General features: G+C 41.5%; 1 protein-coding gene across 1 annotated transcript; it reads right to left on the bottom strand.

Moving 5' to 3' along the window:
* Positions 1-2,442: 2,442 nt before the first annotated feature.
* CLRN3 (clarin 3) lies at positions 2,443-11,235 on the bottom strand. The gene is made up of 3 exons (XM_010307742.2): positions 10,941-11,235; positions 4,937-5,116; positions 2,443-2,846 (listed from the first exon to the last, which is right to left on the bottom strand). Exons 1-3 carry the CDS (start codon positions 11,167-11,169, stop codon positions 2,572-2,574), a joined length of 684 nt encoding a protein of 227 aa, XP_010306044.1. The 5' UTR covers positions 11,170-11,235; the 3' UTR covers positions 2,443-2,571.
* Positions 11,236-12,809: the final 1,574 nt, after the last annotated feature.

Below are 12,809 nucleotides of genomic sequence, written 5' to 3'. Positions count from 1 at the left end.
ACATGGAATCACAGAATGGTTTCGGTTGGAAGGGACCTTAAAGATCGTCACAGAATCATCTGCTGACCCAACACTGTTGCATGAAGCAGAAAGTACCCAGCATAGGACAGAGAGGATCGTTTCGAGCGCAACAAGGAAAGTCCTGTCTTTAATTTGAAATAAAACATTGAGAGTGAGAATATCAAGGTAGCGTTGTTAGCTACCTACAACTTCAACTACTATTTAAATTTGGGTTGGGGTTTTTTTTTTGTGTTGTAATGACTTAGATCTGTAGCCACACCAAAGCAGGTGAGCTCTCACCACGCAGTGACTTTCCAGCGACGTGTGTCTCTGCCGCCTTGCAGCCGTACGTGTCAGCAGGGGAGCGTAAGGTCCCTTGAGACTTCCAGACTGACTTTTAGCAGAGCCAGGTGGTTCAAACAGGCACACAAAAGTGGGAATGTGGGTTTTTTCCTGGCTCTTCTATGGCAATTAGTTCGTCAGTGCAATAGAAATGCCCAAGCCATGGTAAGCTGCTGCTTTTCAGAGCAGGAGCCCCTGCTCCTCTGATATTATTCTATTACGATGACTTTATTTCTCTGCGAGCAAGTGCCTGATATAAGTGTAATTGTATCGTGTGATGGATGCTGGCTGAGTACCACAGTGACAGATGCATGCTGAAACTGTGTGAAAATTTTTGCAGCCAAAGCAAAACTGGCAAATGTTTGGCTTTCCGCCAGCTTTGCTCGCGGGTGCACAGTATCCGACGGTTTAACTGCAATGTTTACAGCACTGGGAAGCAGTTCTAGGCATGGTTCTTGTCAGCGGTGGGGAGCAGATAACATCTCTTATTTTGTTGACCTATGCTGCCCCTCAAGTCTTAGAAAACCCTCTTTTAGGTTGGTTCCCCCCCTGCCCTCATCATACTTTTAGTCAAACGCTTGAGCAGGATGGAAAAGCCCTCTGCTTTGATTCCTTTGAAAGAGCACAGCTGCATATCGTATTGGGCACTTTAATCCTGAAACTTTATTTTTTGATATAAATAGTGAGAAGTCACCTCTTCTGTCTTCTCATCCCCTCTTCAGAAATGCTTTTTTTTCTCCATGAGCACCTCTTCCATCATAGGACAGCTATCAAGCATGACTGCAAAAATCATACTGTAAAGGAAAACCACGCGATTAAAAAAAAAAAAAGAAAATTGTTCTGCCAGCTGCAGAGGAAGGGAGCAAAGGAGCAGAAGGTGCTGACCACCGTTTTGCACAGCACGCTTCTCCTGGAGCATGTGCACTAAGCATGACTTTGCACGATGGCATCTGTCCCAAGGTCACATTCCTCTGCTCACCTTCCCTTGGGGGGCCAGGGAGGGAGTTTCCCCCTTCTGTGCAGTTCTACAGTTGTGTGTCTTTGTGTGCATGTTAAATACTGATTAAAGCGGGCGCAGGGATGGTGCTGGCGGTAAATCATTGCTAACGAAGCCCACCGTTTGGCATTTCTGTCAGGGCGAAATGACAGCCTGTTGTAGCGAGTGGGAACGCAGACGGCCACGCCTGCTCAAGGTGCAGTTTTGCTGTTTGCTGTCAACAGTAATCACAGGTCTATAAATAGCCTGAAACTGGATTTTGCTAATATTTCTACACATTAATAACTTACAGGGCTGCTATGTCATGTTCTGTAGGCCATGGCCCATCCTCTTGCTACTGCTGCCGATGTGCCCACCCCAGCCTCGGACAAAAGCACCAGGCAAAGGACGCGTGGAAAAGGGTCGGTGCTGGTGCCGTTGGGAGGTGTGATGGGAAGGTGACCGACTGCAGACGAGTTTGTCCAAGTGCTCACACTCCTGCCTGTGAACGGGAGCCTGCAAGCCTGCCCACGGTCACCGGGGCAGTGCTATAGGGACCTGCGGGAGAAGATCCCGAAGCAGGGAAAGGACAGCACTGAGAACTGCAGGACAGAATGAACCACCAATAGCTTGGTGACCATTTCTCATCATCGCCAGGGTTCCTGGTGTTTGCACTGCTGAGATCCCAAATTGCATACAGAACCAAAACAATGTCTCTGATCTTCCCATTTGGACCGAAGGGTGAAGCAGAAACGTGTTCATCGGTGCCAATGTTGGTGCACCCCTACGGAAAGCCAGGGCAGCTGCTGTGAGTCTGTCCTGTGGTCCAGAAAAATCTAGAAAGTGGGAGGTGGGAACCATCCCCTTTGTGCTGCGTGGGCAAGAGGGCGGCAGTCCTCTTGGAAAGGCAGCAGTGGTGGTACGGAGAGGAGGAACCCTTCTAGCAGCGTGTTTCCACAGCGTTCCCTCTGGGGAAGAGCCATAAGGTGCAGGAGGTCCATTCCTACAGGATGGTGCTCACATCACGCGCTTCGGGCTGTATCTACTCGGAGGTGTGTAGGCAGCACATTTACCAATGGAAACTGGTAAGTATTACGCTAATACCTAACATAAAGATAAAATCAAATTGCTTTGAAGACAAAATAGGCTATTTTGTTAATTGAACTATACACACAGCTTCAATTTGAATGGAAATGATCAGCCATGATTGTCCGTATTAAATAGTCATTTACACACTCTTTTCAGCGGTATCCTTAAAACAGAATGACGTCTTTTGGTGCATTTTCAATGGGTCTTTCCTGTTCCTTCTTCTTAGAATATCTTGCATGGTCATAGAAATATATGATGATGATAGAAGCACTGTTCAGAACAATGATGATCAGCATGATCCAATATGAATATCCATAATTGTGTTCAGATTTGATATGTGTCTCCAGAAAAGGAAAACATCCGCGGGCCAATTCTACAGACAGGCTGTTTTCTTCTATATTGACAGGAAAAAGTATCATGGCTATAAGTATGAAGATTCCTAGAAAATACAAATGTTAGACGTGAAACTGTAATACTGTTTATGTAACTACTTGTAAATAGTCTAATTAAATTGGTTAGAATACCTGGACTAGGACAAAGATTAATATAATATTTTCCATTAGTAAAATACGAGGGCGTTTAAAGACACTTTCTCCCACTTAATAGTATCTTCCAGGTGTTTTGACATTGGCAACTATATTTCCTGCTAAAATTAATGGATTCTCACTGACTATTCTCAGATAAGACCATTTAATGTGATTTTTTTTTTCCCCCCCACTGTGATGAGCCAGAAAGAGATGTCTTGTTAGGTCTGTATCTATTTCCTATAGCCTTCTGTGAATATAAGTGGAGTTTGGTTACTTCTATATTTAACTAAAAAATACTTTCGCATCTCTGCTTTCATAGTACTAATGGAGGTACAATCTCTGAACATTGGTGAAAATATTTCTATTCCTTTTTTCTAAGTACACCATGTTCCTGCTGAAACAGGTTCAGGTTTTGTCAGGGGGGACTCTGGACTTTCAGGCCATCTGGTAGGAGAATTAGGAACCTTCAAGATACATTCACACATCAAATGGTGCATGATTTTCCATAAAAATATGCCCATGGCAAAATAGATTTCCAGGTCATAGCACTTACAGGGCTGTAAAATGTAACCACAATCCTTAGACAACATGAGGGTTTACTTTCTCACTGATATTTATGTTGGCAAGCCCATGGGCCTTTCAATTCAGGTCAAAACTTGTAGATTCGGGCTGCGTAACGGGTGCTGGGCTCAGGAAACAAACAGCTTTCTCATGTGATGAGACAACAATCTGGTTGTCTCAAAAGTGGAATAATTGCCTAACCTAGGCTTCTGTTCGCATTTCTTATTGTATTTCAAGGCATCCACAGCTGTTTCAGCATCCGTCTTTATATACACTGTCAGTTAGCCATGGCTGGAGAAAAAGGGGTGGGTTTCACCCCCCGCCTGTACTTGCCGTGATTAAGACTACATTTATCTATACGACTCCCTTTCCACCAAGGTCTGGTTTTGGCAGAGGCAGCTCACAGAGTGCGGCCCCAGGACAGGACACGGCTGCAGGGAGACGTGGCTCAAGGGAGAGCATGCTCCCGCTCCGCCAGCGGAGCATCTTTGGACCTGAAGAGCTTTTAGGGACAAAATGCTAATGCTGAAGTACTCTGTAATCAGATGTCTTTACAGAAAATTTTCTGAATGCAAACCTAGGATTAGAGGAATGCATAATTCTCTCGAGACAAATTGAGTGTGAGAGCTGAAATCATTACCGCAGCAAGATGAAGAGGGTAGGAAGGTGCGTTAGGAGCAGCCGGGCTCAAGCCTACGGGGTGAACGAGGGGTTAGACCTCCAGGGAGCTGTTTGACAGAGTTCACGTCTCTAATAACTCACCATCTCTACCATATTTTTTTTCTGCTTAGGGAATATTAGAACTTATTTTGTTCAGTGAAAGTGTTTTTTGGAGAAGGAAATAAATTTTGCCATGACTCAGTTGTCCTAACTGCCACCCCCTCCATGTTAATGTTGTTGTAGATATATTTCATTCAACACATTTTTCAGAACTGAAGCTCGAGTCTATCCTATAGATTCGACCTTAGAGGCCTAATTTGGTATGTAGGTAACTCAGCAACAAATATGCTACAAATACCATAAACCAGTGACATATAAGGTCTTAACGAGGTTACAAATTGCACTGCAGTCACACCCAGTGCATACTTTTACGGTTTCGTTCTGTATTTGTCAGCTTACACTCTCCTCCTCGATGTGCATCATCCATGAAATGATGCTACACCTGCCGAGGCTTTTTCATTTCCATTTTTGCTGCCAGTAAATCCAGACTCTTACTGATCGATGGTGCCACTTCAAGTAAATAATACTATTTTACTGGTACTTAAAAGATAGTTTTCAGGTATCCCAGCAGACACAGTTAAAAACCAAAATCAACTGAAAAGAATACTTTTCCAAGTGTTTCCTTTGACAGATATGTATTTCTTAATCTTGGAATCAATGAGAATACAGTATTCATCCGTATGGTGGGCAGAAAGTGGTCAGCAAGGGACGCGTTACTCACCGCATAAGGAATTCCAGGTATAGACTCCGATGGGTCCCAAAAATGTCTGGTAGGGATTACTGACAACATTAGTGCAGGTAAATCCAGAGCTCAGAAGGGAACTCAGTAAACTGAGAACCAGAAGCACAATAATCCCAGTGATTATGCTTCTCGCCTTGACGTCGCTCAGGTTATCTGCAACTGAAACACAGCGGCTCAGCATTGATAATCAGCCTTGCCAGCACAGTCTGGTGGGCTCGGACCGCCTTGTGACTTACTGACATGGCTGCAATTAAAGGCTAATAACCAGAGATTTGTCTGGTCTGCGGAGGTCAGGATGTAGAAGGAACAGTAGGCTTAGACACAGCACATGAGCCCAAATCCAACATAGGGTGAAGGTACATTAGGCTGAAATAAGTGCATGTCTGCTAATCCTGCAGGCACACAAACTCCCCGGGCATTAGGTTGGGTAGTAAACTTCTCTTCCTTAATTCTTCTGTAAGTACTTCCTCTTGACATAGCCAGACAGAAATTTTATGTCTAAATCAGATCAGAAAGCTAGGTGTTCCTCTGCCCATCATTCCTGAGCTGTCTGGTAACTTCTACGGATGCCTCTTTAAAGCTTGGCTCCAATTGCAGATTATTTCCTTTTAATATAGCAGCAGTCTCCCTCATATGGAATAAATCTGACAAGGGGTAGAGCTTCTAAAAGTGCAGTAAAGCCATTAGCCTGGAAGGGTCAGGTGCACTTATAGGACAAACATGGTCATTCAAGGACAGATGAGACGTGGTTGAGCTGATGTTCATATCCTGACCAGATCTGTCTCTTTCCACATTCTGCAGGAAAAAATAAATAAATGGTCCCTTCTTTTAAAAGAAAGGAGCAGCTCTTGCTTTGCTTTCACCAGGAGGACGGGGTGCGTGGAGTGCTGTGACTCCCAAGGGTCTGCGCTTTGTGCTCATGGCTGGTGGCCCTGGGCTCGGTGAGGGGCAAACGTGGGCTCCGAGCTGCCGGCTCAGCCCTGCGCTCGAGGTCTCCACTCCTGAGACCATGTGTCAAGGAGTCATGCATCTCAACATCGAGCATCCCGGCACCTCTCCTTTTTGCTCCAGCTTACTCCAGTTTATACACGTAGATTGTTGCCTGGTGTAGTTTCTATAGCTACGTGCATGGCTGGCCATACATACTTGGCACATATAGTGAACCCCTCTAGGACTGTAATCAGTTTTATTGTTTTTGCCTAAATCATTCTAGTTATTTGATATGTTGCTGATAATAGAGACACAAATGTGAGTGCAATATACTCAAAGTGTAATTGCAGTATAGAAATATTTTCCATCTTTCAGTTTAAAGATTGAAAAAGCATCTACGATGTGCCTGTGGCTGCCTTACCCCATAACAAATATGACGATATTTTCAAGCTCTGTTCAAATGGGTGTTGTGGTAGACAGCCATCTGCAGGAAAACTTCCTTTCTACGCTGCTTTTAATACAAAGCCATTACGGCAGAGTATTCAGTGCATAAATTGGAGAAATCATAGCAGTGAAAATATCAACAAGAAAGAGTAAAAACCCCATAAAAAGAAAATAAACACTCAAAAAGAAGAGCTATTGGCAATAAATGAAAAGGAGAGCTTCTCTCTCATTTTATATAATATAGAAGTTAATTTCTGTCTGAGGAAATGGCAGGTAAGAATATATTATGGAAATTAGTTGTAAATTTAAGCAATTCTCCTAGAAGAATAGGAAAGACAGGCATTCAGGAGACATCACCCAATTAAATGGAAGTGAGCACACCACCCCCTGTACCGTGCCCTCGCACTTGGGCATTGCCTAGTTCAAGAAATAAGTCTGGAGCCAAATCAGACAGGTTTGTCTAATTTCCCCCGGCAGCCTCACTTAATTTTATCACTTGGAACATCTCCAGAATTGACCGACTACAGCTATTGCACCCCCTAATTGATCTTGTTTATCTCTGACAGTGACCTACGGTTTAGGGGATGTAATTTTGTCAGACTCCGCCTGTTGTAAGCATGCCTGCAACAGCACAAGACTAAAGGTTTTAAATAAAATGCCAGTTTAGTGGCGGCAGATTTTTTTTCTAAATAAAGCGTTCTGTGCAAACTGAAGGAATCTACGCTAGCCGATCTACTTGAATGGGATCAATAGTAGCCCACAGCTGGATTACCTCTGCATCAGTGTAAAATAACCTAATTCCAGATTGAAAACAGAGGTTCTCTCCTCTACCAGGTCTCTCCTTAATTTCCTGTATTTTCTATTTTTTCATCTTTGTCTTGTATGGTTGGATAGAATTTCCCAAACTTTTACTAACCTGAGTGTGAATGATGTCTAGCTGCCAGTCTGGAGGTCTTTTCTAAGCAGTGCTGATCTGGCAGGTTTTATGAGGTCTACGATCACTTATGACGCATAATGAATTGTTCATTAAAAAAAAAAAAACAAAAACAAACAGACAAACCAATAAAAAAACCCCCAAAGTTCAACCCAGCTTTCTACTTTTCAGGAGGTCCTATACAACACCTGGAAACAAATGATAGCATTAATGAAGTTCCAGTAATTTTCAAGTATTTGTCATGTATTTTACATGTTAGAAAGTTAACGGATTCCTTTCTGCTATAGCAAATTACGACGACTTCCTCGTGTGCTGTTGGCCTTGCTGGTTGCCAGCAGTCCGATGAATTCTGACATCACGGGACTCTCTGGGTGTGCCTCTTCCTGCACCTTGCTCACAATTTTTACGTTTGACTTGGAAACAAGCAACACTGTGAACAAGCTCTTTTACAGACTTATATTCATAGGTGGGTCCCTTCTAAGACAAATCATTAAAACAGCTAAGGAAGACTCTAAGGAATGAAGTTATTAAATAACTTTTACATTCTGCCAGACCATTCTGCTCATCCCCACAGCCTTCGAAGTAGCCGTACTGATCGTTCAGGGCAGTCTGTTAAAGAGGCTGCCCTGACCAGGCAGTTCATGCGCTGTATGCTTGCAGAAACTGTATTCCTTTGTTTGTCTTTCATCTTTACGATTGGAAATTTCTTTTAACATTGTGGTTTCCAAAATAATAAGTTATGATCTTTGAAAAGGCTGTTGATGATCTACTGTTGTTGGCAGCTGGCCATCTACTTTTGTATGGCCATTAATAAAAGCCAACCTGGACTATTGCTGACAAGTGCTCTGTATCCCCAAGCTGTCGTCTTTGATTTACTCTTTCACGATTTCCATTCTTTTCTCACACTCAAGTATGAAAATGCCACTTGAGGGTGCAGAGCAGAGACCCCTAGCCAGGCCATACTTGCTGAGCGACAGATCGTGCTGTGATTTAAAAGGATGCTTATAACTCTTCTTACTGTTGTCTGAAATGTTAGAGTGGAGAATGCACAGCGCTTCATTTCTCTGGCACAGGCAATCCATTTACTTAAGGATATCGTCAAACAATAGACACCTCGGGTCTTAGGAGGACCCGATTATTTGAATTTAAAAATAGTATATATGCAATTCTGTGAAGTATTTCTTCTATTTCAAGAATATACAGAATCATACTTAATATAAAATATGGCAATCATGCCTAGTATAGAGCCTAAGAATTAATTTTAAATTAGTTCATTTTATCTTGGATATATGCCCTACTGAACTAGTGAGGGATGGGGGCAAATCCGTATTTAGACTATTCATAAAGCACAACTTTCTTTCAGCAGCTGTTGAAGGCACCTAGCCACTCCTGAAGCTCAGTCCTTTTGTTCATCCCTAAATGGCTGAAATGTGAGAATTGAGATGGCATGTTGTAAATGATAAGCACAAAACCTAAATCTGATGGGGGTAAACTACCACCACCACCACCACAGTGCAGGTAGACCATGCAAAGAACTGAAATCCTTTACTGATGCAAGTGTGCTGTGAGTGCTTGTCACTAATTGTAATTAAAATCTATGTGCTGGTAGTGCCCAGGCGCTGGGATTGCGTTGTGTTAGCTGCTGTGCAAAGGCAAGACGCGTGCCCTGAATTCCTGCCAGACTCCATCCTCGCCCTGCAATCGGCTCTCCATGGGTGGACTCCTGGTTTTACAGGGAGCGCTTTTAAAACCAGCAAGAGTCTGCCCGCATGGCACAAGGTTTGGGCTTGAGCTGACTGGCATGAGCAGATATAACCATCTATATGCTATTTTTATAAATGCATATTTGCTCTTCTAAAAATTACTCTGATTATTTTGATACAACTGTAAATAAACTGGTTTGAATGACTCGTGATTTTGTATTTGTTATGTAACCATCCCAATATATGCTATACGCTCTGCTAGGAACGCTCCTGTGTTCAGGTTTTTCAAGGCAACATAATTGCGATAATGTGAACTGGCTCGCGTGATACAGCTTTGCCACTGTGGGAATTTGGGTGCCTGTTTGTACAGATACAATTTCTGTACTAAATTAAGCTGGGAGGCTTAGGTCTGCTGCGCTCTACCTTGGTGGCTTCTCTGTGATGGGACATCTTACAACAGCCTACCAAAAAAAGAAAAAAAAAAAAATCTTAAAGCATATCTCATGTTTCAGAACTGTTTTACCTACTCTTCCAAGTTTTCATTAGGTTTCTTTTGACTGGCTTTTTTTGCTTTCACACATGCATATCAGCATTATTGCTCTGAACTTGGTGAGACAGCAAGATAGATAAACTGAGTGCAAATCCTTGATCCCTGCAACAGCTTTCAGGCTTATCTACCTTTGGGCTTTGTGAACGCTTTTCTTCGTATCAGTAGAACTACTTGTGTATGGAGCTCAGTAAATCTTTGCTGAACTGTGTGAAATCAGCATTGAGTCTGTGTTTCGTACTTGGTATGCATAATTTCTTGTTTCTGTTTTGCTTTTTCTCATGTTTTTCTTCTCATACTAGGATTTTTCATGCTTGTCTTAACTTTCTTTAAGATCGGTCTAGGTAAAACCCTTTCTGCTCTTCCCCTGATTTTTAACTTTGTTTTATTCCCATGTAGAATACCTCCTCCCTTATCTCTCAGTTCTTCTGTCCTCCTTATTATTTTAACCATTTTTATTCTTTTTATTCTGTAATAATTCTACTATTGAAGATAAATACCAAGAACTGCGGATGCACAAAAAGTAAGATCTGTTGTGTATCAACAAAAGATGTAGTTTAATTCGAATCTACTGGCTGTTTGCTAAGAAGTGATTCTAATAACCTTGTTCACAAAGCTCATCTCAGAGTTTTTTTGGAAAGTCATGATGATGAGGAGTCACCTAAAAACCACTCATTGGGTGGGGGAAGAAAGGCCTTAGAAAAAATGACAAGCCATGTTGTAATCCATATGTCACAGTCTAGCTTAAAAAAAAGGGAAAAAAAAAAAGACAAGCTTAAGGTTTGAAAATGCTAGCTAAATGGTTAAGTTTGATAATAGCGCTTAAAAATGGAATGGCATGCTCTTAAAGGAAGAAATCAAAGGAATACTGTCATTAATGTGTAGGTCCAACACACATATAAACATCATATCTAAATTATTGGTTTACGTGTTTCTTTCTTTTTCCTTCAGCAGTCTCATAGAACCTTCTTCTATAAAAATGATGCTAATTTGATAGTAGGTGACAAAATGTTTTAAGGCAAACAATTAATTTAACATAATGAAATGTAAAAAAAAAAAAAAAAAATCCTGAAAGATAAATTAGGTTTGTAATCCTTTAATAAAATGGTAATTGAGCGTTGCTTTTTGGTTCCTCACCAAAAGCTTCTGAAAATTAAAATCAATTTTACATAAAGTTCCTATTTTGTATTTTTCCCTTGTTCCAAGGTGTAGGCTAAGATCACAGGTAACTAGATGAAGCATTTCTGTGCTTTTTGGGGGGTCTTATTTTATACCACTTAAATCCCCAGACTGGTTTACAGCTATTCTTGTTCTCACTTAAAGCATTATAGTCACAGACGAGCACACGAACGAGCCGCGGTTCCCACGTCCGTCACCTGCGTGAGCAAGAGGACGCCATCCATTTCCAGCCGTAACACCACTCACCTTGGAAAGTGCGTTCTGAAACCTGAAGTCCCACGTCGACGAACTGTCCACAGGTACCACGAAAAAGTCCGTAGGTGAGGCTTACCGTACCGCTGGAGTTGGTGGCAGAAAAGCGAATCTCGCTGCTCATCCACTGCTGGGTCGCCAGAACTACACAAATCATCACGAAAGAACAAACACAGGTAACAAAAGCGGATGCAAACATGGTGGTTTTTTTCCTGGACGGCATTTTGTCAGATTTTCCACCGGTTCAGAGTATTTTCTTCTCTTTAGTCCTGCTTGGCATGAGGTTGTTTCGTCCGCGCTCTCTGGGATCTGCTCTCTGTGCTAGAAGACAGTTACCCTGGTAAACTTTAAGCAAACAGCAGTGGTAATAAAAATGTAAAATAATTGAACTTTGGTCTGGAGAAAAGGTGTTGCCATAGTTACGACAAAACAAGCCTGGCAGAGGCTGGGAGGAATCGCCGGCGGATGATTTATGATCGCCTTGCCGAAGCGTAGCGTTCCGATGACGGCTCTGGAGACGTCTTCTAGAGCCCGACGCCCGCGGGGCCGGGGTTCCCAGCTCCCCTCGCTGCTCTCTGGGAGATGCTTTACTCCTCTTGCTTTTTCTCCTGCAAGGCTGATAACCAGGCTGGAAAGAATTTTTGCTAAATCTGTATCTAATTTGTTACGGTAAAGATTAATAAAATGTTCCTTCTCTGTTCAGATTCCCAGCTTACTTAAAAGCCACCCAACTATGTCTTTTGAGACCTCTTCTAAATTCTTTGTGCTCTTTGTGGTCTCGGCTTTTGGGGGAGTAAGGAGGTTCTGTCTACTGTCAATAGATTATTTTTTAAGGAAGAGCTACAATTCTTAATTAAATTCCATGTAGTTTCATGCAATAACTACATACATATCAGGATAAAGTAAAAGAAATTACATTAACTTTTATTTCTATTAATTATAATATCATTATTCCATGTTATATTGAACCCATGCTTCTAGATCATCCCGTTTTTTTTTAAATTAACCTTCAGAAAGCCGTCTGTTTTACTGGTGCTATTAAATAAACCTATTGAGATATCTCCCTGGAGCTTAACTGGTTTGTACTGTAAAGATATTGAGAAATTAAAGTTTTCTGAATTTGAAATGACAAAGTATTTCTTGGGGGGAGAAAATACCTGCTTTGTAATACAGTGTTCTGATTTCTTGATTCAAAACTTTAAAGCAGTAATCACATTTGAAATCAATCAATTTTATTTCTGAGAAGTACAACTGGTCTTTTATATGATATGGTCTTCTGTATTTATTTTTTTTTTTTCAAATTATATGGGACTTTAATGATACTTTTTATGCTTTTAAGAATTTATACATTTTATTCATAGATACTTTATACGCTTCATATATGTACTTAACATACGTAACAGCAGAAATCAGTCAGTGTATGATTTAAGCACCAAAGAGCAAAGGGAAGCTTTTCAGCCCCTCAGAGCAATAAGGAACAAGAGACCTGCCTTTCATTTTCTGTCCCGTACTTCCGTTAAATATTAACCACAGCAATATGAGTAAACTTTATTAGACTGATCCACCTCTACCAGCTTATTAATCCCTGTTCACCATTTAGTTGCACACAAAGAGCATAGTCCAAGTATTTATAGTCCACAGATATTTTTTAATAAACCCAGGTAAAAAGGCTGTGCCACTTGTTCCCAGTGAAATATATTTTAAATACGTATGTTTAAGAATTGATATTTCTCTTGGTCCTAACTTCGAGGGAACGAACTTTCAGATGCTGCTGAGTGGTCCTCTTTTGGCAGACTTGAGAGAACCAAATTTAAATGAACTGAGCATCCAGACCTTTAAAAAACGCTAAATAACAGAGACTAA

This window comes from Balearica regulorum, chromosome 7 (assembly GCF_011004875.1).
Source record: "Balearica regulorum gibbericeps isolate bBalReg1 chromosome 7, bBalReg1.pri, whole genome shotgun sequence".
Classification (NCBI taxonomy): domain Eukaryota; kingdom Metazoa; phylum Chordata; class Aves; order Gruiformes; family Gruidae; genus Balearica; species Balearica regulorum.
This window is presented reverse-complemented; position numbering and strand designations above follow the sequence as displayed.

Coding starts and splice junctions, on each gene's coding strand:
- CLRN3 (XM_010307742.2), bottom strand. CDS start 11,169: ATGCCGTCCAGGAAAAAAACCACCATGTTTGCATCCGCTTTTGTTACC. Junction 5,117..10,940: donor TTCAGAACGCACTTTCCAAG/GTGAGTGGTGTT, acceptor GCTGTGTTTCAG/TTGCAGATAACCTGAGCGAC. Junction 2,847..4,936: donor TACCTGGAATTCCTTATGCG/GTGAGTAACGCG, acceptor TGTATTTTCTAG/GAATCTTCATACTTATAGCC.